The sequence below is a fragment of the Macaca nemestrina genome, chromosome 1 (assembly GCF_043159975.1).
Source record: "Macaca nemestrina isolate mMacNem1 chromosome 1, mMacNem.hap1, whole genome shotgun sequence".
In the NCBI taxonomy this organism is placed as follows: Eukaryota; Metazoa; Chordata; class Mammalia; order Primates; family Cercopithecidae; genus Macaca; species Macaca nemestrina.
In genome coordinates this window covers 231,759,603-231,787,574 of record NC_092125.1, presented here as the reverse complement: position 1 = coordinate 231,787,574, position 27,972 = coordinate 231,759,603, and the positions used below count along the sequence as shown (strand labels likewise).

Here is a 27,972-nt window from a genome sequence, read left to right as displayed (position 1 = left end):
TCTCTGCTGGAACTTACATTCTTTTTCCCTTTGTGACAAATTAGCATTTTGTGGGGGAGATTCCTCCCTCCCTCCCTCCCTCCCTCCGTTTCTCCCTCTCTCTCCCTCTCTTTTTTAGAGACAGGGTCTCGCTCTGTTGTCCTGGCTGAAATGCACTGATGCTATCCTAGCCCACTGCAGCCTTGGACTCCTTGGCTCAAGCAATCCTCCTGCCTCAGCTTCCTGAGTTGCTGGGACCACAGGTGCGTGCCATCATGCATGGCTACTTTTTGTTATTGTTGTTGTTTTATTTTTGAGACAAGGTCTTGCTCTGTTGTCCCGGCTGGAGTGCAGTGGCGACATGATGGCTCACTGCAACCTCGACCTCCTGGGCTCAAGGGATCCTCCTGTCTCAGTCTCTTAAGTAGCTGGGACTGCAGGCCTGCACCACCACGCTTAGCTAATTTTTAAAGTTTGTGTAGAAGCAGGGTCTCTACGTTGCCCAGGCTGGTCACGAACTCCTGGGCTCAAGCAACTGTTCCACCTTGGCCTCCCCAAAAGTGCTGGGATTATAGGTGTGAGCCACCATGCTCAGCTGATGCTTTCAAAATATGCAAATTGCTCTTTTTAAACTTTCAATTTATTAATATATTTATTTTAATAAATATGAAAATATGTATAGACTCATGGTTTTCTATTTTATTTGGTAATTATAACTATCATTACCATCTATTAATATCATTATTCGGCCTGATTTGGCAAACAGGGGCTGTGGCTCAGTGCCCTCTCCATGTGACCCGGGGTGCCTTATGTCTTGTCGTCACTCTCTCCCTTCCCGGCCCTGGGGTCAGCCATCTTTTTTTTTTTTTTTAATGGAGTTTTCCCTCTTGTTGCCCAGGCCGGAGTGCAAAGGCGAGATCTTGGCTCACCGCAACCTTCGCCTCCCGGGTTCAAGTGATTCTCCTGCCTCAGCCATGTTGGTCAGGCTGGTCTCAAACTCCCAATGTCAGGTGATTCGCCCACCACAGCCTTCCAAAGTGCTGGGATTACAGGTGTGAGCCACTGTGCCCGGCTGGATCAGCCGTCTCTTTAAAGAACTCCGGGCCGGGCGCGGTGGCTCAAGCCTGTAATCCCAGCACTTTGGGAGGCCGAGACGGGCGGATCACGAGGTCAGGAGATCGAGACCATCCTGGCTAACACGGTAAAACCCCGTCTCTACTAAAAAATACAAAAAACTAGCCGGGCGAGGTGGCGGGCGCCTGTAGTCCCAGCTACTCGGGAGGCTGAGGCAGGAGAATGGCGTAAACCCGGGAGGCGGAGCTTGCAGTGAGCCGAGAGGGCGCCACTGCACTCCAGACTCTGTCTCAAAAAAAAAAAAAAAAAAGAACTCCGGTTCCTGGCTGGGCGCGGTGGCTCACGCCTGTAATCCCAGCACTTTGGGAGGCTGAGGTGGGCGGATCACGAGGTCAGGAGATTGAGACCATTCTGGCTAACACGGTGAAACCCCGTCTCTACTAAAAATACAAAAAATTAGCCAGGTGTGGTGGCGGCACCTGCAGTCCCAGCTGCTCAGGAGGCTGAGGCAGGAGAATGGTGTGAACCCGGGAGGCAGAGGTTGCAGTGAGCTGAGATTGCACCACTGCACTTCAGCCTGGGCGACAGAGCGAGACTCCATCTCAAAAACAAAAACAGAAACACTTTGGTTCCCTTCAGTGAATGAAAATTGGGAGCCAAGACTGGGCTTCCTGGTGCGCTCCCTGCTGCTGAGGTGTGCCTTGTCTTGGTGGGCAGAGTGAGGGCTGATGTTTATACAAAACACATTTACATCAATAGTTTTCTTTTTTTTTTTTTTGAGACGGAGTCTCGCTCTGTCGCCCAGGCTGGAGTGCAGTGGCCGGATCTCAGCTCACTGCAAGCTCCGCCTCCCGGGTTCACGCCATTCTCCTGCCTCAGCCTCCCCAGTAGCTAGGACTACAGGCGCCCGCCACCTCGCCCGGCTAATTTTTTGTATTTTTTAGTAGAGACGGGGTTTCACCGTGTTAACCAGCATGGTCTCAATCTCCTGACCTCGTGATCCGCCCGTCTCGGCCTCCCAAAGTGCTGGGATTACAGGCTTGAGCCACCGCGCCCGGCCAATAGTTTTCTTTATAAACATGGACATTTGTGAGCTCATGCAGGTATCGATAATTCCAATCCAACACCACATGGTTCCTTCCTCCCTTTCTGTATTTTAACATCGAGAAACCTGACTCTTGCTACCTTTAACTAATTTCCCGATTGGATTAATCTTGCTGTTCCAGTGCTCGTCTCTCACACCCTTGGACTCTGGCCAGGGCAGCCCCTGGGATGGCTCTGAGACCTGGGGTCTACCCTGAGGATTCAGCTCCAGGTGCCCAGGGGTAAGAGGCTTTGCAGCACCCGCTTAGGGCCTGGCTTCCCCTCCCCTGCTCATTTGCTCTGACCCTTTCCTGTGCTTCCTTGGATCGCCTCCCAAGCAAAGCACTCGAACTCAAATCTTTGTCTTGTCTGGGCGCGGTGGCTCACACCTGTAATCCCAGCACTTTGGGAGGCCGAGGGGAGGAGCACTAGAGTTCAGGAGTTTAACACAAACCTGGGCAACATAGTGAGATCTCATTTCTTTAAATAAAAAAATTAAATAAAAGGCCAGGCACAGTGGCTCACGCCTGTAATCTCAGTACTTTGGAGGCCAAGGCAGGTGGATCACCTGAGGTCAGAAGTTTGAGACCAGCCTACCCAACATGGCGAAACCCCGTCTCTACTAAAAATACAAAAAAAAGGTAGCCAGTCATGGTGGCAGGCGCCTGTAGTGCCAGCTACTCGGGAGGCTGAGGCAGGAGAATGGCATGAACCTGGGAGGCGAAGCTTGCAGTGAGCCAAGATCGCGCCACTGCACTCCAACCTGGGCGACACAGCGAGACTCCGTCTCAAAAATAAATAAATAAAATAAAATAAAAATCTTTGTCTCAGGGCCTATTTTTGGGGGAATCCAAAGTAAGACAAAGGTCTTTCTAAAACTTCTACCAGCTGGGCATGGTGGTATAGCCTGTAATCCCAGCACTTTGGGAGGCCAAGGCAGGTAGACCACCTGAGGTCAGAAGTTCCAGACCAGCCTGGCCAGCATGGTGAAACCCTGTCTCTACTAAAAATACAAAATATTAGCTGGGCGTGGTGGCAGGTGCCTGTAATCCCAGCTACTCGGGAGGCTGAGACAGGAAAATCGCTTGAACCCGGGAGACGCAGGTTGCAGTGAGCCAAGATCGCACCATTGCACTCCAACCTGGGCAACAAGAGTGAAACTTTATCTCGAACAAAAACAAAAACAAAACAAAATTATACTAAGCTGATGTTACTTGGGCAATTTTTATTTTCACATTTGAAGGTTTCTTTCCCAGTAACTGAGCATGTTTTTGCCAATGGTAGTCTGTGCCTGGCTGCTACCAGGCCTTCCTTCTGGTTCCTGAGGAGGAGACAGTGGATGGCATTAGGGCAGGGCAGGGCAGGGTGGAGCAGAACTGGTCTGCAATGCATTTCCCCACCAAGGTTTCTGAGTTCCCTCAAAGCTTGGGGGACCTCTTGCTTTGCCAGTGTCTTCCTCTCTCTGGTCCTGGAGTGCTGTCCAACTTATCTCCACACTGCTGGCTCCTTAAGGTGGGGGTCTCAACTCCAAGGCCAGCCTCCCAGGAGGCCTTCCCTGCCTAAAGCCAGCCCCAGCCACTCCGGGCCTTTTGGGGATCTGAAGGATCTCGCTCCTGTACTAGCAGGTTTGTTGATTGACTATTGTCTCTCACACCAGAATGGAACCACACAGGGCACAACCTGGTCTCCTTACCCCGATCCCAGTGTCCACAGTGGTAGGAGCTCATTGAGTAAGTGGACAAACTCATGACCAGCTGTCAGCATGACCAAGCCTGTCAGCGTGGCAGGGGCCAGGGAGCGAGCTGGGAGGTCCCTGCCTTTGCCCGCATGCCGGGGCTCCTCTGGGCAGGCACCACGTCTGTCCCACCCTATTCTGAGCTGTGGCTGTGCCTGTAGCTTTGACCCGCTGCCTGTCAGTATGGTGGCCTGAGTGGGCGACTGGCCTGAGCAGCTGCTGGGCGGGGCTGGAGGGTGGAAGGCCAGCGGGTGGGAGACACCCCCCAGCCCCTTCCCTGCCAAGCTCAGGGAGAAAAGAGGACCCTGCTGGCTCCCTCTAGGCGTGGCTGCTCTGACCCTTGGTGGGGTGGTGTGGGTGCCTTCCTCTGGAAGCTCTGACATCTTGGGGGAAGGAAGTCTCAAGAGTCCACAGAGGTGGAGGTAGCTTCAGAGACCAGCTGGAGGCCTTCACCTGTCCCCGCACCTTCACTCTACTGCACGCCTATGGCTGCTTCCCAGGGGTCCACAGTCTGGAGACAGTGTTGGTCCCTGGCCAGGACCCTGCAAAGCCAGAGGCACAGAGGGAAGCAGGGGCTCTGGGTGGGCACTGCCCATGCTAGGGGCCCTGCACAGAGCCCCTAATCCCCAGAGGAGCTGGAGGAATTCTCTGCTTGATTGGAGACACTTCCCAGCAGGCCTGGCTGCAACCACCTTCTTTGAGTTACAATTTGTATGGAATTCAAATCTACATGGAAGGAAGTGACAACCTCAAGTGCAACACTAGCTGTTTTTTTTTTGTGTGTGTCCAAAATGTGGGCCGACGAAACCATCTCCAGGAAAACAAAGAAGTCCCTTTTCTATTTTTTTTTTTTTTTGAAACAGAGTCTCACTCCTTCACCCGGGCTGGAGTGCAGTGGCACCATCTCGGCTCACTGCAAGCTCCGCCTACCGGGTTCAAGCGATTCTCCTGCCTCAGCCTCCCGAGTAGCTGGGACTACAGGCGTGCACCACAACGCCTGGCTATTTTTTGTATATTTAGTAGAGAGGGGGTTTCACCATGTTGGCCAGGCTGGTCTCCAACTCCTGATCTCAAATAATCCATCCGCCTCGGCCTCCCAAAGTGCTGGGATTACAGGCGTGAGCCACTGCATCTGCCCTAAATATCTTTTTTGTTTGTTTTTTTAAGACGGAGTCTCGCTCTGTTGCTCAGGCTGGAGTGCAGTGGCGCCATCTCGGCTCACTGCAAGCTCTGCCTACCAGGTTCACACCATTCTCTTGCCTCAGCCTCCTGAGTAGCTGGGACTACAGGCGCCAGCCACCACGCCCAGCTAATTTGTTGTATTTTTAGTAGAGACGGGGTTTCACTGTGTTAGCCAGGATGGTCCCCATCTGCTGACCTCGTGATCCGCCTGCCTCGGCCTCCCAAAGTGTTGTGATTACAGGCGTGAGCCACCGCGCCTGACCGGACAGAATGTTTTTGTTGTTTTTTTTTTTTGAGACGGAGTCTTACTCTGTCTCCCAGGCTGGAGTGCAGTGGCGCGATCTCGGCTCACTGCAAGCTCTGCCTCCCGGGCTTACCCCATTCTCCTGCCTCAGCCTCCCAAGTAGCTGGACTACAGGCGCTGCTACCACGACCTGCTAATTTTTTGTATTTTTAGTAGGGACGGGGTTTCACCGTGTTAGCCAGGATGGTCTCAATCTCCTGACCTCCTGATCTGCCTGCCTTGGCCTCCCAAAGTGCTGGGATTACACGGGTAAGCCACAGTGCCCGGCCTTTTTTTTTTTTTTAGAGACAGGGTCTGTCTCAAAAAAAGGGTGTGTCCCTGTCACCCAGGAGGGAGTGCAGTGGCTCAAGCACGGCTCCCTGCAGCCCCAACCTTCTGGGCTCAAGCAATCTTCCCACCTCAGCTTCCCAAGTAGCTGAGACCACAGGTGCAGGCCACCATGCCCGGCTAATTTAAAAAATATATATTTTTTTGGTAGACGGGGTCTCACTATATTTCCCAGGTTAGTCTTGAACCCCTGGGCTCAAGCAATGAGCCTGCCTCATCCTCCCAAAGTGGTGGGATTACAGGCGTGAGCCACCCTGCCGGGTTAAATATCCCTTTTAAGGAAATGATCTTCTTACCCAGCTTTCTGATGTGTGAACGCACAGAGAGGCCTGGCCTCCAATTGTGGGGGCCAACAGAGTCAATGGGAAGAGTCGGGGGACAGCGTGGAGTGTGATGACAAGGAGACAAACCCCAAGGCAGCGGAGAGAGGGAGTATGGAGCTGCCCTGGGGTCACCTGCTGGGGGTCACCTGCTGGTAGGTCCTGGCTCCCTCTCCAGACACCTGCCCTGCCGCAGGTCGGGCCAAGACCTGCACAGGGGCGCTGGGCCGGCTCCCCCAGGGTAGGAACTGCGCCCAGGCGTGCTGGTTTGAGGCTGGTTCCAGCCTCCACTGGGGAAGTGAGGGGCAGGAGGTCCCAGCTAAAGGTCACTCACATTGCAGTACCCAGGCCAGCTTGGGCACCCCTGGCCCGTCGGGAATGTCTCTCCACCTCAGGTGAGCACAGTCCGAGCCCTCAGCCCCGCGACCATTGCGTCCCCGCGCCCGCACGCCTCGCTGGACGCTGCCTCCCCTGGAGACCACCTGGCCGACTGTCCAACTTCGGGGCCCCGGGCTTCCCGCTTCCAGCCCTGCCATGGCTTGGGTCTCTCCCACTGCGTGGCCAGGCGTGGAGGGCCGACCTGGCCCCGAAAGCCGTCTCAGCGCTCCGAGGCCCTGGGGCGGAGGGCAGGGGTCTCGCCGGCCTGCCCGCCGGGACCCGCGGGACCGAAATTCTGATAAGCCACCTGGCCGGGGTGGCTGGCAAACCGGCCGCGTCGGGGGCACCCGACGCCGCCCCTCTCAGGCCCGAAACCCCTGGCCCGCGCATCAGGGACAGTCCGCCCGGGGCCGTCGGGCGGGGCGGGGCTGGCGCGGGCGGGAGCCGCGGACACTCGGCCACCGGGCCACGGGGCAGCGGGGGCCGCTGGGCTGCGCCGCCAGGGTCACGCGGCGCGGTGCCTGTCTCGGCGCGGGGTCCCTGGGCGTGGCCGCTGTCCCCCTCGTGTGTGGTACCCCAGGTCACCGTGTGGCGTCCCGGTAGTGTGTGGGACCCCAGAGGCGTCCGGGGCCTCCCCGCTGTGTGGCGTCCCACCCTGGGAGAACCCCGGCTGCGTGGCGTGGCCCCCCGGCCTCCCCCAGCTGGTTTGCGGTCGTGGCGGAGGCCTGTGGGTTTCTGGGCCCCGGCGGCGGCGAGACGGGCGCCTTCCCAGCCGCGCAGGAAGCGGCCTCGGCCGGAAGGGGGGCCCCGGGCGCCACCGCCGCCTCCGCCTCCGCCCGCGCCGAGCGGCCTTCGACGGGCGGGGCCGAGCGGGGCCGAGCGGAGTCGAGCATGGCCGAGCGGAGCCGAGTCCTGGCCGAGAGTAGCCGAGTCGTGGCAGGGCGGGTCCGAGCGTGGCCGAGTCCCGGGCGAGCGGAGCCGAGTGCGGCCGAGTCCGGGCGGGGAGCGCGCGTTCCTGGAAGAGCCCGACTGGGGAGCGGGTCACATTCTTGGCCAGCGCTCGGGCTGAGGCGGACGCACGGCAACAAACAGCGCGGGGGGCGGGGCCGGCGCGGGGCGGAGCAGGCGGCGCGGGGCGGGGCGGCGCGGCGGCGGCGTGAGCTCAGCGCCGGGCGCTCAGTCCGAGCCGGAGCGAGCCGCCGGGAGGATGTGCGCCGAGCGCCCCGAGCCCCGCGCCGCCGCCGCGCTCTGAGGGCCGCGGGCGAGAGGCGCCTCCGCCGCCCCGGAAGCCGGGCGGGCGGGCCGCGGAGCCGGCGGGCGGGCGGGCCGGGGGCCGGCGGCGGGCGCGACGCGGCCGGCCAGCGCCGCCGGGACGAGCCGGGCGGGCGCCGCGCGGTGGGAGGAGCGGGGCGGCGGCGGCGCGCCGCGCGAGGACGGCCCGGCGGGCCCCGCGCCCGCGCCCCCGCTCCTCCCGGGCCCCTCGGCCTCGGCCGCCGCGGCGATTCGCGCCTCGCGGCGCCGGCACCTGCCCGCGCGCCCCCCGCGAGCCCCGGGCCCGCGAGCGTTGGCGTTGGCGTTGGCGGCGCGCGCCGGGGCATGCCCCGCGCCTAGAGCCCGGGGGGCGCGCGGGGGACGCGCGGGGGGCCCGGGCGGCGGCGGGCGCGGCGCGGGGCGCGTGGATGTGGCGCCGGGCCCGGGCGGCGGCGGGCTCCAGCGGCGGGACCCCTTCGCCCCGCCCGCCTTCCCCTTCGCGCCCCCGGGCGAGGCCGCGGCCGTGATCGGCCGTGAGCCGGCGGCGGGGGGCGGCCGGGGTCGGGGCCGCGGGCGCCGCCGGGGCGCGCGGGGCGGCGGCGGGGGCCGGGGGGGCCCGGGCGCGCGGGAGCGGGAGCGGCCGGGGGAGACGGAGCGCACCATGGAGGCGGCGGCAGGCGGCCGCGGCTGCTTCCAGCCGCACCCGGGGCTGCAGAAGACGCTGGAGCAGTTCCACCTGAGCTCTATGAGCTCGCTGGGCGGCCCGGCCGCCTTCTCGGCGCGCTGGGCGCAGGAGGCCTACAAGAAGGAGAGCGCCAAGGAGGCGGGCGCGGCCGCGGTGCCGGCGCCGGTGCCCGCAGCCACCGAGCCGCCGCCCGTGCTGCACCTGCCCGCCATCCAGCCGCCGCCGCCCGTGCTGCCCGGTCCCTTCTTCATGCCGTCCGATCGCTCCACTGAGCGCTGCGAGACCGTGCTAGAAGGCGAGACCATCTCGTGCTTCGTGGTGGGAGGCGAGAAGCGTCTGTGTCTGCCGCAGATCCTCAACTCGGTGCTGCGCGACTTCTCGCTGCAGCAGATCAACTCGGTGTGCGACGAGCTCCACATCTACTGCTCGCGCTGCACGGCCGACCAGCTGGAGATCCTCAAAGTCATGGGCATCCTGCCCTTCTCGGCGCCCTCGTGCGGGCTCATCACCAAGACGGACGCCGAGCGCCTGTGCAACGCGCTGCTCTACGGCGGCGCCTACCCGCCGCCTTGCAAGAAGGAGCTGGCCGCCAGCCTGGCGCTGGGCCTGGAGCTCAGCGAGCGCAGCGTCCGCGTGTACCACGAGTGCTTCGGCAAGTGTAAGGGGCTGCTGGTGCCGGAGCTCTACAGCAGCCCGAGCGCCGCCTGCATCCAGTGCCTGGACTGCCGCCTCATGTACCCACCGCACAAGTTCGTGGTGCACTCGCACAAGGCCCTGGAGAACCGGACCTGCCACTGGGGCTTCGACTCGGCCAACTGGCGGGCCTACATCCTGCTGAGCCAGGACTACACGGGCAAGGAGGAGCAGGCGCGCCTCGGTCGCTGCCTGGACGACGTGAAGGAGAAGTTCGACTACGGCAACAAGTACAAGCGGCGGGTGCCCCGGGTGAGTGGCCCCAGGCCTGGGAGCAGGGGTGGATGTGCTTGCGGTGGGGGACCCTTCTGGGCCACAGGCTCTGGTCTCCAAAGGCTGGGACCTGTGTTTCTGCCGTGCCCCATGTGTCAAGTCTTTGCTTTGTTTTAGGGAAATTCAGAGTGTTCCCCTTGGCAGGGCCAGAGGGTTTAGTAGGAAGGCCCTCCTGCCCTTTCCCCCAGGAGGAGCCTGGAGTGGGGGCTGTGGCGGTGGGGTGGGGGCTAGGCCTGGTGTGTGGGGAAGGCCCACAGGCCCATAGCCTTTGCCCAGATAGGATAGGAAGGCACAGGCCTCCTATGCTCCCGGGAAAGCGGCCTGCCCCGAGGTCAGGGAAGTTAGTTCCAGTTGGGCCCCAGCCGGATGCCTCAGGCCCAGGTCTTCCTTGGGGTTGGGGTGGAGGTGACTGCCCTCACCCCGAAGGCACCCGGCCTCGAAGACGGAGGGCTGCCTGCCCTTGGGCCCCAGGAGACAGCTTGGGCCAGACGAGGCCTGGTTTTGTTACTGGCTCCCGGTCCATGTTTGTTGCCTTGAAGTTTTGGGACAGAGACACAAAATGAAGCCAGGTGTTCAGGCTGCAGCGACAGGGGCCTGAGACTGGGCGGCTCCAGCACTGTGCTGGTTGGTCTCCCTGGGCCTGCCAGGGACCAAATCCCAGAGTGCCCCGTGTGGAGTGAGGGCCACTTGGCACCCGGCTGAGGGCCTGGTCAGCAGGCCCCTGGGCCCACATGCTGGAGTTACTGGCGGCTTGGGATTTGTTTTGGACTCACCCATTTCCTTCTCTCCTTCTGAAACGCAGAGGGGTGCGCTGGGGAGGGAGGCCGCTGGCCTGGCTTTGTAGTTTGCCAGTTGGAGGATCTACGGGATCCGGCATGGGCAGCTCCCAGGCCACGAGGCGCCGAAATTACTCAGTGGGGTCCTCAGGAACTTTCCGTTGCATACCTCCCCAAGTATGTGTAACTTTTCTTTTAAATATCCAGGCTTATTAAATTGCACACACAGAATGCTGCATTGGCTCAGCTATTCTTGGGAGGCCTAATTAATTCAGCTATTGCATCAAACTTTTTTTTTCTGAATCTGTGAATAGATGCTCCAGCCCGGTTTTCTCTGGGCGCCCCTCCAGCAGAGTGTCAGATCGTGGGGAGGAGGGGCTGTGGATGGAAGCGAGGGACTGTCGCCTCTGCGCGGAGGGGGCTGCGGAGGGTGCCTGTGCGTGTGCCTGTGTGTGTGCGTGTGTGCGTGTGTGTGTGCAGGGGTGCTTCTGACCCTGCCAGGCCAGGGCTCGGGTGGCAGCTGCCTGCAGACCTGTGGGCTGGGGACGGATGCTCGTGGCAGACCTGCAGACAGACCTCGCAGGCTGGGACCCTCGCCAGTGCCTATGGCTGGGGGAAGCCACGTGTCGCTGGGGTGGTTGGTGGGCTCGGGCAGGCTGCATAGTGGGTCACCTGTGGCCAAGGCCTGAGCTGCTGGGACACACTCATCACTGTCTCCAGAGCTGACGGCAGAGGATCTCGGCTGAGCAGGGTGTGTCTGCGTTTGTTTTTGTCCGACTGTGGGTCATGTATGTGCTTGCAGTCTTTCTGTCTTCCTGGGTTTTGTTGGGGGGCCATTGGAGTGGCCAGCAGGGCCTCTTCGTCACAGCTGACACAGAGCAGGGCCCAGGCCACCGGCTTCTCCCTCCCGGCGGTTGTGAGCGCCGGGGTCCTTGGGCTACCATGGAGACGGGCCAGACAAGCTTTCCCCCTGGTCATCTCAGCGGATGGCTCCAAGTTGCCTTTCCCTTTTGAAGTCCTCCCCAGCACAGCTCTGAAATCTCATCTACTGATTAAAAAGGAATTCCCAAGCCATACTGACGACGTTTACGGTGTGAGTGACTGGGTCCTCCAGGCCTGAGTGGCAGCCACAGCCTGGCCCTGGCAGTGGTGGCCTCCGCCTGGCTCCCTGCATGTTCACCAGCTCCTGCGGGCTTTCCTCTCCTCATGCTCCTGGGGGTGGGCACCCATCCTGCCCGTGTCGCCTCCTGCTCTGTGTTCTTGACGTGGGGTGGCAGCCAGGGACTCTGCCCTCGCTCAGTGCGTGCCCCCAGGCTCTGTGACTGTGTGGTTGGGAGTTCTGGGCTGCAGGATCCCCTTAAGTCTCCCTAGGACAGCCATGTGCGTGTCTCTGTGCACGGGGGCAACACATGAGAAGGGAGTGTGGTCTCAGGGTGGGCGTGGACCCGCAGTGCCCAGACCCCACTTCTCCTAGAAGGAGTGGCCTGGGAGGCCCCGCCTCCACCCTCGCTGGCTGCCGTTGGCTCCTCCCACCCATGTCTTGACAGCTTATTCTCAGGATATGTTTTGATTTCTTCACTTCCTTTGTAGCTTATTTTAATATTTTTGATCTGCCGAAGATGAGGGCTGAAGGAACAAAGAGTGTACTGGAACCCTCTTTGCAGGGCTGCTGCTCCCAGCAGGCCTTCGGGCTCTGTGGAGCGGGAGGGAGCTGAACTGCCTTCCGGGTGTTTGTGGCCAGGCCAGGGCCGGGTCTCCTGCCTGAGTGGGCTGGGTCAGCGTCACTCTGCTACCCGTGATGGGAGGTGGGAGAGGGCGGTGGTGTTCCCGTGTCCCAAACCAAGTGGGAGGCGGGGCTGCAGCTTTTGCTTTGGAAGCCTCGTGTGAAGGCGGCTGTGCCGGAGTCCCTGGCCTGTCGGCAGTGCAGTGACAGTGTGAGGGGCAGACGGTCTTCCTCCAGATGCCCCCTCATATCACGGGGTTGCAGAGGAGGCCTCCGCTCCTGTCCAGTGGCTGTCGGGCCCAGCCAGCTTCCTGCTGCTGTATCTTGGAAGACTGTGTGGGCTGTGTGGGTGCTTGGCGAGTCCCCTCTTAGGGACCCTGGGGCTGCTATCCTTGACAGGGGCCTTATCTCACCTCCGTACTTGGTTCCACGCTGGCTTTGTGACCTTGGACAAGTTGCTTAACCTGTCTGTTTCGGTGTAAACTGGGGACTGTTTCTTGATCTTGGGCTTTATGTTTTGAGTGGTACAGGTGGGGCACAGATGGGCCATTGTGCTGCTGGGAGCACTTAGCCAAGAGACTGGAGCCTTCCCCACTCCCACTGTTCTTCTTTCCGGTCGGCTCGCCTCCTTCCTCTTGGGTTCTCTGATAGCTGTAGGACTCCATTGGACTACATCTTTTTGTCAGCGTAGACAGCTGTCAGAGACGGAGACAAAATGTGGCAGTTGGAGCTGCCGCTTGGCCTGCTGCCTGGGACGTGGCCCCTTGTCCCGCAGAACGTCTTGCTGGGCAGCCAAGCGCTTTCCTTGCAGGCTGATAACAGGGTGGTGTGGTGTGGTGCCTCCCTTGGGCCATGGCAGGGTCCTGCTCCGAGGGGGCTGGGGGTCCTGCTTCAAGGGGGCCGGGGTCCTGTTCCGGGCAGGGATTCTGCTCTGAGGGTCCTGTTCCAAGAGGGCTGGGGGGGTCCTGTTCTGGCCGGGGGTTCTGCTCCGAGGGGGCCGGGGGTCCTGTTCCTGGGGTGGTGGGCTGCCTTTGTGAGAGCTGTTGCTCACCTGCCACGTGCGTTCTGGGCATTCTGGTGACTGGAGAATTTGGGTTGTGTTAGAGTGTTGTCGCTCTGTCCTGCAGATGCGTGAGTTCCCAGGAGTCCTGCAGGTTGGCTTGCCCTTGCTCTGTGTGGGCTGGTGTGGGTCTTAGTGGGCTGCGGGCTGAGGGTCACTTGGTTGGGAAGCTCTGTGTGCCGCAGTGGAGGGTCCGCGACGAGGGTTTTCTGATCCCTCATGCTGGGCTTTTGACCCGTGTCACTGCATGGCTGGCCCTGGCCCCAGGCAGTGTTTCCTGAGGCAGGTGCCCAGCCAGGTGGTCGGGCTTGAGAGCTTTGAGTCTCGAGGTCTGTTCTGGGGAATGACTGTGCTGGTGGAGGCCAGGAGGGGGTCGTTGGGCTGGGCGGGCCTCGGGTAGGAGCTGTGTTTTGCTCTTTTAAGCTGAACTGATCACAGGAAGGGACAGCATCAGGAGTTTCTCTCTGGGACACCCCTCACTCAGCGAGGTCGCCGTGTGTGGGTTTCGGGCTGTGCCCTCCCAGACACCCTCAGGTCCGGGGAGCACTTTGGGGGCCATCTGGCCCTTTGTCCACCGGCTTCCTTTGGAAAAAGCGTCTGCTGTGAGTGTTTTTCTCCAGCTTTTTTGGGGTTCCATGTGGTCTTGGGCCATGCTCTGGGGTCAGGCTCCTGGGCAGGCCCTGGTCCCTGTGCAGAAGGCCAGGATCTGTAGGTTTGGGCTGGTCTGCCCCCCAGGTGAGGGTTCTGGAAAGACGGTCGGCTACTGGGTCTTCTCAAGGGGCGGGGGGACAGCAGCTTGAGAGTGGTTCTTGACCTCTGCCCACCCCAGCTGGCTGTGCATGGGGAGGACATGGGCGGCTGCCCCTGGTGGCTTCTGCAGGGAACAGAACCTAGTGGTCATTTTCCCCGCACGGTCTGTCATCCATCTGTCTGGGACCCCTCTGGGAGCTGGGCTGGGTCCCTCGCCTTCTGGGACAGCAGGGTCACGGAGGGGGGCTTCCCTCTGTCAGTGTCTTGTTTCTCAGCCGTCCCTGTGGCTGATTTGTGCAATGTCTGGCTGTCTGTCTGTCTGAGTCTCTGGGTGAGGGCAGACAGGATATGGTGCGAGGAAGTCTGGGGTAAGTGTGAGCCGAACCCCGCCCTGGAGTCTCGCGGGGTTATGGGGCCACAGCCCCAGCTTAGGTTAGGCCTTCGCTGCCGGCAGGGCCTCCAGAGAGAAGGCGGTGGTTCCGGGGCCTAGGCCCTGACTGTCTGGCAGGAGGTGTCCACGCCGGCGGCCGGACTCTCTGTGGCAATAATGTGTCTCTTTCTAAGGATTGCGAAAGTTGAGGGAGGATTTCTCCACTGGAAGAATTATGCAAGTTTCAACTGAAATGTTTTTAAAAAGTTTCTTTGTTTTGAGTCAAAATACAGAGGGTGAATTATTTCCCCAATATCTGGGAGAGCTGGAAAAGAAGGCCCCCGTCCTTACTCTTAAGGGCTCTTCCCCTCCTGAGCAGTGGTCACCAGGCCAGGGTGTCGTGGAGTGGGGGGCTGCCCGGGGACCAGCTCTTTACACCTGGCCTCCAGAGCGGGCGGTAGGGCGGCTGCTTCCTGTCGTGCCCTGGCCGTCACCCTCGTGGTCTGGAGCGGGGTTTTTTTTTTTTTTTGAGACAGTCTGTCTCTGTTGCCCAGGTTGGAGTGCAGTGGTGCCATCTTGGCTTGCTGCAGCCTCTGTCTCCTGGGTTTAAGCGATTCTCCTGCCCCAGCCTCCCGTGTAGCTGGGATTACAGATGTGCACCACCAGGCCCAGTTAATTTTTTTGTATTTTTAGTAGAGATGGGGTTTCACCATGTTGGCCAGGCTGGTCTTGAACTCCTGACCTCAAGTGATCCACCCACCTTGGCCTCCCAAAGTGCTGGGATTACGGGCATGAGCCATCGTGCCTGGCCCCTGGAGTGGGTTCTGCCACGGAAGGCATCCCCGGGGCCTGCGGGGTGGAGGGGTCGCCCCCGACGTCCCACCTGTTCTCTTGAGGCCTGGTTACCCTCTGCAGACCAGGTGCCATGCCGGGTGACCCTCAGGAAGCTCTGGCTCACCCCGGGGGTTGGGAGCATGGTAAGTGATAGTTCTATAGGTGCTGCTGCTTTGTGAATATGAGAGAGGGTTCCAGAAGGGTCCTGCTTCCCAGAGCCTGCGTGCTGGTTTCACTGTGCGGTACTTGATATTTTTCCAGGCTGCCTTGCTGGGGTGGCCTCGATGGGGGGCCCAGGGAGCCTCCAGCTCTGGGGACATGCCGCCACATGAGCCTGCTTATTTACGAAAATGAAGAACCAGGACTCGAGTGTGAAATTTAAATGAGATTGTGGGGACAATAGTAAAATCCAGACTAGGAGCAGATGGACCCAGCACCTGCGTTGGTCATGGCCCGGAGGTGGCGTGGTGGCGCCTGGTGCCTGTGGCCCTCAACTTGTGTCCTGCCTGCCGCCTAGTAGGCCTTCGCATGAAGCGCTTGTTCCTTTGAGTACTGCTCCTGTCTCTTGTCTGGGGGGAAGATAAAGGGAGCTTTGAGAGGCGTTTTGGCTTGAGCCTGGGAAACGGCCGAGATTCTGTTTGGTGCTTGGTGTTCATGTCTTCTCCGATTTTACTTTTTTGACTCATAAAGATGGAAGGAGTGCTCTGCCTTGGTGCCCCTGCAGCTGCTGAATCGGGGTGTCTAGGCCTGCCTCTTAGGCCAGCACACCCAGCCCTTGTCAGGCCTTCTTGGGCTGCCTCTGCTGGGGGCCTTGTCTCACTGGCCATGGGGGTTGTCGTGTGTGTGGTTGTGTTGCCGGCCTCAGGGGCTAGGGTTGGGGGCGCCTGGTCACGTCTGGGTCCCCAGTTTGGGGGCCAGATTCAATAACTCACTGAATGACTCAGTGGACCTCGCAGGCATTGGGGGTCAGGGTTTATTGGCAGCTCCGTTTTCTGGTTAGAAGGGGAATGCTGTTTCTTCTCTCACTGTTTCACCTTTGTTTGTTTTTTGTTTTTTTTTTTGAGACGGAGTCTCGCTCTGTCGCCCAGGCTGGAGTGCAGTGGCGCGATCTTGGCTCACTGCAACCTCCGCCTCCCGGGTTCAAGCAATTCCCCTGACTCAGCCTGCCGAGTAGCTGGGACTACAGGCGTGCACCACCACGCCCGGCTAATTTTTTGTATTTTAGTAGGGATGGGGTTTCACCATGTTAGCCAGAATGGTCTCCATCTCCTGACCTCATGATTCACCTGCCTCAGCCTCCCAAAGTGTTGGGACTACAGGCGTGAGCCACCGCGCCGGCCATTGTTCCACCTTTGGAAGAAATTGGTTCACTGTCTTCTGACCTGGGGGCGCTTCTACCCTGGTTCCATGTTGAGGGCTCAGAAGGTGCTGGAATATTACCCTTGGCTGGTGAGGCTGAGTGCTGATGCTCCTCCCAGCTCTCAGCCCTGCCTGGACTGACTGTGGCTTCTGCTGGAATGTCGGTGGCTGACTTAGAAACAGCTCCTGTTCTAGGCTTCCTGCAGGCCCCACGGTGCTGCTCATTTCAGAGAAATGCAGCTCAGGCTGGCGGCCTCAGGGTGGGCATGGGTGGCAGGGGACACCGTCACCCAAATCAGAGGATCTGTCTCTGTCCTGAGGGTTCCACCCCAGGACCCAAGACACTAACTGGGCTCTTGTGTGGCCCTTCCCAACCAGACCTGATCCCTGAGCTGCGTGAGGTGACGGTGACTCCACGACAACTCGTGTCCTGTTATGGGGGCACCTGGGGACTGGCTGACCTCACCAGGAAGTGCGTCAGGAGTGGGTGAGGGGCGGTGGGAGGGCAGGGAGCACCCAGCAGGTGTCCAGTGGTGCTGGCGCAGCCTCTGTCTCTCTGTCCATACCCTGCCTGTATCTGAAGCAGCTTAGGTGCTCCCTGCGGGGCTCCCTGGCTGCTGTGGTTCCTGAAGACTGGCTGTGCCGGTGTTTCCTTTGATGTCAGTTTTCTTCTACAGGGGAAACCATATTGCCAGGAGAGCCAGGTGTCTGCTAATTACATAGTGTTCTTCTGCCCAGGAGTAAATTTGTAAGTGATGAGAATAAGAAGCAGTTGTCAGCCTGCAGACCCGCCCTCACCCTGCCCTGGTTGGTGCTGCCTGCTGGGAACTGCTGGTCCAGCTGTTGAGAGGAGGCCGATTGGGTGCACAGTTGTTGCAGAGTCTGATGTAGGCTCTCTGTCCTGAAAGTAACGTGGAAACATTTTTGCTTTTACTATGGAGTATGCGTCTTTGCCCAGAAACAGAAATGTTCTTGCTTTCGTTTTTGGAAATAAGGCCCATGGGTTGAGTCCTTCTTGCCCTGTTGAGGGAATGTGTCTGTCCTTAGCATGGAGGCCAGTCTGGCTGGGTGCTGAGCTCGTCCTGCAGAACACATGTAAACGCCTCATCCCTGAGAGCCCCGGGAGGCTGGCACCTTCTGTGGGAGGTCTGAGGTTGGCCCATTTGACCCTATCCAGGATGGGTTACTTACCGAGTCGAATGGGCCTCGATAGGCTGATCACCCTCTCGTGGCGGGCGTCTCTCCCGGTGCCCTCCCGCCTGGTGCTGTCAAAGGCTTCTCTTTGTCAGGCATTGGGCTATGGCAGCCCCAGGTCCCCGCCTGGTATGGCTGCCCATGGTCCAGGCAATGCCAGGGCAGGCATCCTTGACTCCCTCCCTCACCCTCACAGCTGGCCCTGGAGGTCTGTCTGAGGGGAGTTAGGCTTCATTGTCCATGCTCAGAGAACCTGAGCCTTTCTTGGGAAGCAGTTTGTCCCCGTGCCTCCCTTCAGGCTCCTGGCCTGAGGAGCCTCCGCGTGGCAGTGGATGGCAGCTCCAGCTGCCTGTGGCCCTCTTTTTTTATAGTTTCCCAGACGACTAGGCCAAACTGGGCCTCTGCGTCCTAGACTTGCTATTCCCTGTGCTGCTCTGGAAGGTTGGCGGCCCTGCGTGGACCTACACAGTACCCAGGACAGGCCTGCCATGGCACCGGTTGGGCCTCTGGGCACAGGGTGCTCTGCCTCCCTGGCCCTGACAGGCTCTGATGCCTGAGGATGGGGACCAGGCACTCCCAGCCTTGAGACTTCCCTCTGCAGAGGTGGCACAAGCCTGGGGCCCCAGAGAGAGGGACTCCTGCCTGCCTGGTGAGGGTGAGCGTGGGGTCTGGACTCTGACTCCTGGTCCAGGCGGGAGGAGCAGCACACTGGACAGGGCAGCTGAACCACCCTCTGCAGAGCTGTGGACACTGCGTGTGTGGTGCCGAAGGTGTGCACGTCCACCGAGGCCACCCGCGCCGCGGCCCGTGTCCTGTGGACTGGCGCTCACCGAGTGAGAGCTGCACATAGAACCTGGGCTGTCAGTGGGCTGGGCCACCCTGGGGAGGGGGGTATTCTGTGCTTGCACTGAAGCCTGCCTCAGGCTGCCTTCTGGGTTAGGGACACCCAGGACCTCCATAGCTGGTGTGACGTCTGTGAGATCTCAGCTGCTTCCTCCCTGGACACCCGTGTGGACCTGGAGGGAGGTGGGGACCCGGCCTGGCACGGTCCCCGGCCACCTGCCTGGTGCTCCGGGTTGTGCCGTTGGCAGGGCCTTCGCTCTGCCTCACCTGCTGCCTCCGCATTTCCTGGCTACAACCCTGTTGCCCAAACCATTAAAAAAATTATACTCCCAAGTTGAATGATATGCAAATGTAGTCAATTAAGCGAGGGGATTTTAATTAGCAGTTTAAGTTCATGTGTGAAGTGCCTTGCCTTAATTACTTGACAGTTTTGTTGTAAATTTGCTAAGTTTTTTTTTGCAGAACTATCAAAACTGTGATTTTTGTTAACATTCTTGGATGCAGTGAGTGTCGCCCAGCTTGCCTGACCCTAGTGGGTTTTGTCTTAATTTATAAAGCTCGTTAAACTGTGAAAACAAGGTAAACCCCCTGGTTTGCCTCTGTGTGGCTCTTTGAGTCAAGCCGGGCTGAGTGTCTTCCTTGTCACTGGCTGGGGTGGGGACCTGCCTCTCGCGTGGTCTTGAGCTCCCCTTGGGGAAACGGGCGAACCCTCTTCGCATGTGGGTGTAGCCGATGGCGGCACCTGTGTCTGGGGACACATCCCGGACCTGAATGGAGTCAGGAAGGGTTTCGAGCTGGACAGCCCGCATGCCAGGGACCTGCAGGGTGTGCGGTGGCGAGGGCCTGGTCCAGGTGGCGGGCTCCTTGGTGATGCCGGGGACCCACAGGGTGTGTGGTGGCGAGGGCCTGGTCCAGGTGGCGGGCTCCCTGGTGATGCCGGGGACCCGCGGGGTGTGCGGTGGCGAGGGCCTGGTCCAGGTGGCGGGCTCCCTGGTGATGCTTGTGGGTGGCTGTGTGTGGGTCTTGGGGTTCACAGTTCAGTTTGGGAGAGGGGAGAACCCCTCACTTTGAAGTCTTTCCTGGCCAATGGGAGGCTTCTCAGAGCAGCTTTCACAGCTCCGGGGCTGGGTGAGGCCTGTGTCTAGGCTCATGCCGCCCTCCGGGGCGTCCCGGTGTGTCTGGGCAGTGGTGCAGCTCCTTGCGCTGGGTGTAGGTTTGCTTCAGTTCCCCACTGCTGCTTCAGCTGCCTCCTTTGTGAGTCCGTGGAACTTCGGTGCCCCCACCCCTGTTCAGCTCCCTGACTCAGCTCGATGCCTCTGGTGTAGATGGGCTTTTTATTTTCCCATCTAAACATTGTTACTGAAATTGTGATTTCTTTGGTATTTTAATGGACTGTAGATAAAGAAGGACCTGTTTTCTCAGGAGTGCCTGTGGGGTCCCTTGTTCTGGTTTGCTCAGTGAGGTGTGGCCCCAGGTGCTGAGGAAGGTGGCCAGGACCCCACAGGGCAGCGCCCACCGCAGGGGCCCCTGTCCTCTGGGTTCCGCTCTACTTTCTGGGACCTTGGCCCAGGAGGCCTCTGGGAGGGTGAAATGGCCGCAGGCCTGGGGTAGGGGCACTGGCGGGAAGCCACAGGCCGAGAAGTCAGGGAGGAGGGAGGCCTGGGTCTGGAGGAACGTGGGAAGGGCAGGCGCCTCCGAGCAGCCTCGAGAAATGTGGGCCAGGCTGGTCTGGCCGCGGGCAGGACTGTGTCTGGGACTCTGAGTTGCCAGAAGCACCTGGCGGCAAGCCACATGCTGTCCACAGTGTCGCCCGGCCCCCATGAGGAGGTCCCGTGGGTGGTGGCTGGTGGGGGGCAAGGCTGCGGCACTGGAACCGCTGAGCAGGGGTTCCTGGGGCCATCAAGGCCCCCAGAAGAAGAAATCAAGTGGATTTTAAGAAGCAGAGCTCTCTTTAGCCCGAAGTAACCGTAGAGCATTAACAAGAAAACCTGGGGTTCTTAGAAATGCAGCTCTCTCTGCTGGTTCGGCGGACGGCGGACAGTTCTAGATCCAGGAGAGTAGTGGCGCGGACACAGACTTCGCCCTCGGTGGGGGCGGGAAGCACAGCGTCCTGTCATTCATGAGTCAGGTGAGAGGCGCGAGAAACCACAGCTCTTAGGAAAATCTGTGCTACCCAGTGTGGGGGCCGTCCACAGCCCCTCCAGCACTGCTAGTAGGTGGCCCCGCATTGGCCCCAAGCTGCCTCGGCTGTGCTCAGACCCTGAGATGTCCTGGGCACCCTGGTTGAACTTTGGTGGATAACTGCAGGGTGTACACAGGAGCTGCAGCTGAGGGGTTTGTGGGAGCTCTGTGGCCGCCCCGCATCCCTGGCCTCTGCCATTTTCTGCCTAAACGTGGACACGTGGAAGAGGGAGCCCAGGATGCTGTGGGCCTGGAAGGCGGGTCCCTGCGGGCTCCATCCCTTCACTTCAGGGCATGGAGGGCCCAGGGTCCCCTCACACTTGCCTGCGGGGCAAACGGGGAACGCTTCTCTTTTTACTGTCATTATGAACTTACGGCTTAAATATGTCTATGGACTTAAGAGTGTCATCTGTGTGGAAAATTCCCGGCTTTCACTGCAGTAGAGAGATTAGCTCAATGCACCCCGTGTATCGCGTTCACCAGTTATCCGTGGCTCACTCATTTTGTTTCATCCAACTTCCCTCTCCTATTTTGAGGGGGAGGGACTGTAATTTTGTTTTGTTTTGTTTTGTTTTTGAGACGGTGTTCTACTCTGTAGCCCAGGCTGGAGTGCCACCAGTGGCACGATCTTGGCTCACTGCAAGCTCCATCTCCTGGGCTCACGCCATTCACCTGCCTCGGCCCTCCCGAGTAGCTGGGACTACAGGCGCCCACCACCACGTCCGGCTAATTTTTTTGTATTTTTAGTAGAGACGGGGTTTCACCATGTTAGCCAGGATGATCTTGATCTCCTGACCACGTGATCCGCCTGCCTCAGCCTCCCAAAGTGTTGGGATTACAGGCGTGAGCCACCGCGCTCAGCTGGGAGTGTAATTTTTTAATGCAAATCCCAGGCATCATCTGATTTCATATTTAAGTGTTTCGGTATCCACATCTAAGGAATATGGCATTGTAAACAATGCTAACTATGACCCATTAACTTGCCTAACAAAGCTAAGGGGGATTTCTGGACACCAGCCTATGTTCAGGTCCCTCCTGTCTCAGAAGGGTCCTCCCGCTGCTTTTTGGGACCAAGGGACGACACTGCGTGTGATGAGTGGGTCTTCCACGCGGGCCTCTGTGTGTGCATGTGTGGTGCTGTGACGGGCTGTGGGGACAGTCCGAGGGCTGACCTGAGCCTGGCAGAGGCAACATCTTGTTGGGAGGCAGCAGGCCAGGAGAGAGCGGAGCTGGTTGGAGGAGGGCCAGCCTCCCCACCTGGAGACTGTTGGTGACCTTCCTCACGTGGCGTGGCCCTTGGCACGGCCCCCAGCCACTAGTGGTGAGCCTCTGTAATGTCTGAACACTTCCCATGCGTGTCTAGTCAGGAGAGTGATCAGAGGAGCGACTGGTGTGTGCTCACCGAAGAAGCCCAGAACAGCGGAGAAGAGTGCAGAGGGTGACCCCTTCTCTCTCTGTTCTTGGCGGGTTGAGGCAGAAGTACAGTGTCCTGTGGTTCACATGTCAGGGGAGAGGCGGGAGCGTGCCACAGCTCTGTTGCTGGAAACGTGGGAAGCCGGGATACGGCCGACCGTGGCCCCTTCTGGCCCCGCTGGGGAGTGGGTGTCCCTGTCCTCACTGTGGTCTCTGCCACATTGACGGAAAGATTTTTCTTTTTTCTCATTTTTGGAGACAAGGTCTTGTTCTGTCATCTGTGCTGGAGAGTGCAGTGGTGTGATCCCAGCTCACGGCAGCTTTGACCTCTTGGGCTCAAGTGGTTCTCCTGCCTCAGCTTCCTGAGTAGCCAGGACTACAGGTAGGCATCACCGCACCTGGCTGATGTTTTTGTAATTTTAGCGATATGATCTGCGTATGTTGCCCAGATTGGTCTGGAACTCCTGGGCTCAAGTGATCCTCCTGCCTCAGCCTCCCAAAGTGCTGTGCGCCACCGCTCCTGGACTGGAAGTTTTCTTAATTGGATTTTTCCATATGTGCACTAAGGTCTGCCTTTTTCCCTGAATGAGGCATAACAAGTATATCTGTGACCGTGTTTTCTTTGTTTTTTGAGACGGAGTCTCGCTCTGTCCCCCAGGCTGGAGTGCAGTGGCACGATCTTGGCTCACTGCGAGCTACGCCTCCTGGGTTCACGCCATTCTCCTGCCTCAGCCTCCCAAGTAGCTGGGACCACAGGCGCCGCCACCACGCCCGGCTGATTTTTTGTATTTTTAGTAGAGACGGGTTTCACCGTGTTAGCCAGGATGGTCTCGATCTCCTGACCTTGTGATCCACCCACCTCGGCCTCCCAAAGTGCTGGGATTACAGGTGTGAGCCACCGCGCCCGGCCTGTGTTTCTGTAGGAATATTACTGTGACATTCTTGTAAGAAGTAAGTGAAAAGCACACCAGCACAGTATTCACATAACACAGAAAGGTATAAAAGACAAATGCAGATGTGGGTGAGGGCAGAGTTCTAGGTTTATCACAAGGGCACGTGAACGTGGTTCCCCGTCTGCCCTGCTCTGCTCAGCACCTTTGGGATATCAGTGCCTTGGGTGCCTGGTGCCTTTTTGGGCCAGCCCTGTGGTATTTTGGAGTATTAGTTGGTATTGAGGGTCTGGAACTTACTTAGTGTCTAGGGCATGGGCCGTGTTTTGGTATTGCAAGAGATGCTTCAGGGCGTGTGTTAACACAAACACATCACACGAGCTTCGTGACCACATGCTGCCTGCACGAGATGTCAGTGTTCTCCAGCTACCGCCTGCTTCATCCCTGCCCTGCCTTCTCATGCTCCTCAGCGGGGGCCACCGTCCTCTTGCCCCGCCCGCTCTTTCTGCAGGCTGGCCATTGTGCTCTGTTGCAGAAGCCCCTGTCAGGGTGCTGGTCTGCACGTGTGCTTTTCGAGTGCCCGTCACTCTGGCCGGCTCACTGTGTCACTGTCACCGTGCAGCTTTGTTCGTCCTCTTCTTGTGCCTTAGGGACGAACGGGCAGAGTGCTTGCTCTTGGGTGTACTGCGGTGCACATGTGGGCTTGGGAGTGAGACAGCTTGGTTGGAGGGTGTGGGTCAGGCCTGGCTGTCTTCCGAAGCATCCCAGCCCTCCCTGTCATCAGTCTAGTTGGCTGTAAACGCATTCTCTGCTGCGTGGGATGCTAGGTGTGTGGTAAGCTTCTTGTGGATGCGGCAGGTCAGTGGGGAGGCACACTGTCTGCTGGGTACCCTGTTATTTACTGATACACGCACACGCAATACACATCTCTATAGATTGCTTTTGTATGTTAGCTCAGCTGGGATGATTCTGTTTGTGCTTAGATCTTTGTCCACATTTCTGATCATTTCCTTAGTAGGCTCTGAGATTCTCCTAAAAGGTGGTGTTGTTTTCCCCAAACTTTTCTTTGAATGGTGTGCAGGTTACATGCCCATGCCCACAGAGTTAAGAAACTGCCCATTTTCCTACCTCCTGATGACTTACCTCCGCTCTGTCACCTAGGCTGGAGTGTGGTGGCGCCATCTCAGCTCACTGCAAGCTCCGCCTCCCGGGTTCACACCATTCTCCTGCCTCAGCCTCCCGAGTAGCTGGAACTACAGGCGCCCACCACCACGCCTGGCTAATGTTTTGTATTTTTAGTAGAGACGGGGTTTCACCGTGTTAGCCAGGATGGTCTGGATCTCCTGACCTCGTGATCCGCCCGCCTTGGCCTCCCAAAGTGCTGGGATTACAGGCGTGAGCCACCACACCCGGCCCCTCCTGACGACTTTTAAGATTCTGTCATTTAGGCTGGGTGTGGTGGCTCATGCCTGTAATCCCAGCATTTTGGGAGGCTGAGGTGGGTGGATCACCTGAGGTCAGGATTTCAAGACCAGCCTGGCCAACATGGTAAAACCATGTTTCTATTTAAAAAAATACAAAAATTAGCCAGGTGTGGTGTTACACACCTGTAGTCCCAGCTACTTGGGAGGCTGAGGCTGGAGAATCACTTGAACCTGGGAGGTGGAGGTTGCAGTGAGCCGAGATGATGACATTCTACTACAGCCTGGGTGATAGAGTGAGACTTTGTCCCATAAAACAAAAAACAGGCCGGGTTCGGTGGCTCACGCCTGTAATCCCAGCACTTTGGGTGGCCAAGGAGGGCGGATCACGAGGTCAGGAGATCCAGACCATCCTGGCTAACACAGTGAAACCCCGTCTCTACTAAAAATGCAAAAATTAGTTGGATATGGTGGCGCACGCCTGTAATCCCAGTTACTCGGGAGGCTGAGGCAGGAGAATTGCTTGAACCTGGGAGGCAGAGGTTGCAGTGAGCTGAGATCGTGCGACTGCACTCCAGGATGGGCGACAGAGCGAGACTCCGTCTCAGAAAAAAAAAAAAAAAGATTCTGTCATTTAGAGTGTCTTTGTTAATTTGAAAGGTGAAAAATCTCATCGTTTAGTTTGTATTTCTTTGCTTTTTGGTCGGTTGGTTGTTATTTCAGTAATTTTTTCTGTAACTTGTACATATTACGTTTTTTTATTGTGGCAAAATAGACATAACGTTTACCATTATGTGTACCATTCAGCAGTGTTGAACACATAGGCCGACAGTGAAGGAATGGAAAAAGACGTCCCATGCCACTGGTGACCAAAAGAAAACAGGAGTGGCTCCATTTGTATCACACCAAATAGACTTTTTTTTCAGAAACTATTCCTAGAGACGGAAAAGTAGTTACAGAATGATAAACGGGTCGAATCAACTGGAAGATCTAGCAATAATATATATGCACCCAACATCAGAACAGCTAAAACTATGAAGCAAATTCACACTGCTGTTCACCTACCTTCCCAGGCCCAGCCTCTGTCCCCGTGAAACACTCACTCCCCATTCTGCCGCCCCCAGTCCCCGTCACCCACCCACCGCTTTCTGTTTCTGTGAGTTTGGTGACTCTAGGGACCTCCTGTGAGTGGAGTCGCACGGGATCTGTCCTTTTGTGACTGCTTATTTCATTCAGCGCCGTGTCCTCAAGGTGCAGCCATGAAGCAGCCTGTGTCACAGTCTCCTTCCTTTTTTTTTTTTTTTTTGAGACGGAGTCTCGCTCTGTGGCCCAGGCTGGAGTGCAGTGGCCGGATCTCAGCTCACTGCAAGCTCCGCCTCCCGGGTTCCCGCCATTCTCCTGCCTCAGCCTCCCAAGTAGCTGAGACTACAGGCGCCTGCCACCTCGCCCGGGTAGTGTTTTGTGTTTTTTTTTTAGTAGAGACGGGGTTTCACCGTGTTAGCCAGGATGGTCTCGATCTCCTGACCTCGTGATCCGCCCGTCTCAGCCTCCCAAAGTGCTGGGATTACAGTCTTGAGCCACCGTGCCCGGCTCCTTCCTTCTTAAGACTGAACCGCAGGCTGTTGCTTGGATGTATTTTGTTTACCCATTTCTGTCGGTGGACACATGGGTGACTTCCACAGTTTAGCTGTCGTGAATGATGCTGCTGTCAGCACGGGTGCACAGTGACCTCTGGAGACCCTGCCTTCAGTTCTGGGTGTAGATTCGGAAGTGGAATTGCTGGGTCATTGATCATTCTAGTTTTATTTATTTTTGAGACAGCATCTTGCTCTGTCACCCAAGCTGGAGTGCAGTGGCACGATCTTGGCTCACTGCAGCCTCCACCTCCTGGACTCAAGTGATTCTCCTGTCTGAGCCTCCCAAGTAGCTGGGACTAAAGGCATGTGCCACCCCGCCCGGCTAATTTTTGTATTTTTTGTAGAGACAGGGTTTCACCATGTTGGCCAGGCTAGTCTTGAACTCTTGACCTTATGTGACCTACCCACCTTGGCCTCCTAAAGTGCTGGGATTACAAGCATCAGCCACTGCACCTGGCCCTATTTTTTCTTCCTTCTTTCTTTCTTTCTTTTTTTTTTTTTGAGATGGCACCTCTCTCTGTTGCCCAGGCTGGAGTGTAGTGGCGCCATCTCGGCTCACTGCAAGCTCCACCTCCTGGGTTTATGCCATTCTCCTGTCTCAGCCTCCCGAATAGCTGGGACTGCAGGCGCCTGCCACCACACCTGGCTAATTTTTTTGTATTTTTAGTAGATATGGGGTTTCACCGTGTTAGCCAGGATGTTCTCCATCTCCTGACCTCGTGATCCACCCGCCTCGGTCTCCCAAAGTGCTGTGATTATAGGCGTAAGCCACGGCACTTGGCCTTTTTTTTTTTTTTTTTTTTTTTGAGGCAGAGGAGTCTCACTCTGTTGCCCAGGCCGGAGTGCGGTGGCTCTATCTCGGCTCACTGCAGCCTCCGCCTCCTGGGTTCAAGTGATTCTCCTGCCTCAGCCTCCTGAGTAGCTGGGACTATAAGTGTATGCCACCACACCTGGCTAATTTTTGTATTTTTAGTGGAGACAGTATTTCGCCATGTTGACCAGGCTGGTCTCTGACTCCTGGCCTCCCAAAGTGCTGGGATTACAGGCGTGAGCCACCACATTCAGCCCGTTTTTCTTTTTGAAGAACCGACTGTTTTTCATAGTGGCTGCAGCATTTTCCACTTCCAGCAACAGCGTTCGAGCAACACTGTCTTCACATCCTCTCCAGCACTCGTTCTGTTTTTTGACAGCAGCCATCCTAATGGGTGTGAGGTGGCATCTCATTGTGGTTTTGCTTCTCATTTCCCTGATGACTAGTATGTTGAGCATTTTTTCATGTGCTTATTGGTCCCTCCTGTATCCTCTTTGAGGAATGTCTGAGTCCCTCTTTTTTTTGTTGTTGTTTTTTTTTTTTTTTTTTTTTTTTTTTGAGACGGAGTCTTGCTCTGTAGCCCGGGCTGGAGTGCAGTGGCCGGATCTCAGCTCACTGCAAGCTCCGCCTCTTGGGTTTACGCCATTCTCCTGCCTCAGCCTCCCGAGTAGCTGGGACTATAGGCGCTCGCCACCTTGCCTGGCTAGTTTTTTGTATTTTTTTTTAGTAGAGACGGGGTTTCACCGTGTTAGCCAGGATGGTCTGGATCTCCTGCCCTTGTGATCCGCCCGTCTCGGCCTCCCAAAGTGCTGGGATTACAGGCTTGAGCCACCGCGACTGGCCTGAGTCCCTCTTTGAGTTGAGTTGTATGTGGAGGCTTTTGCTCAGTTGTGCTTCTTTCTCTACTCTGGTTAGTGATCCTGTTCCACTTGTTGTAGATTTCTCTCTCCTGTTTGTCTATGGCATGCACCGTGGTCTGATCCTCCCTCTGTTGCCGGAGGCTGCCTCCGTCCTCTGCTGTGGTGGTCAGGAAGCTGGAGCGTCTCAGCGCCAGATTCATCTTTGTAAGGGGAGACGCTCTGTGAGCCTCAGTGTGTAGCACCGTCTGCAAGTCAGACTCCCCACCCCTCCTTTGTGCAAGCTGGGCGGGGGCTCTGCAGGAACTGGTGGTGCTCATGGAAAGGGCTTCCGTGTGATGCAGACATGACAGTCACCTGCTGGGGCCAAGGGCTGTGAGTGCCGTTGGGGGAGGCAGTCTCAGAGTGAGATGCGGCAGTCAGGCCTGAACGGGGCTGCTGTTCCATGAAGGAGCACCTACTGTGCGCCTGGCCTGTGGCAGCAGCAAAGAGGAACCTGCTGGGGCCTCAGGGACCTCCACCTTGCCCACTGTGGCCAGGCTGCTGCTTCTTTCTGGGAGGCCTGTGCA

General features: G+C 58.0%; 1 protein-coding gene across 2 annotated transcripts in view; it reads left to right on the top strand.

Moving 5' to 3' along the window:
- Window positions 1-8,249: 8,249 nt before the first annotated feature.
- Window positions 8,250-27,972, top strand: part of LOC105496707 (SKI proto-oncogene) — an 84,328-nt gene continuing 64,605 nt past the window's right edge. For both annotated transcript variants that reach the window (XM_011767275.3, XM_011767274.3), the window contains exon 1: window positions 8,250-9,263. In XM_011767275.3, the coding sequence (XP_011765577.1) occupies window positions 8,295-9,263 (969 nt within the window). In that variant the 5' untranslated portion in view covers window positions 8,250-8,294. The remainder of the gene's footprint in view (window positions 9,264-27,972) is intronic.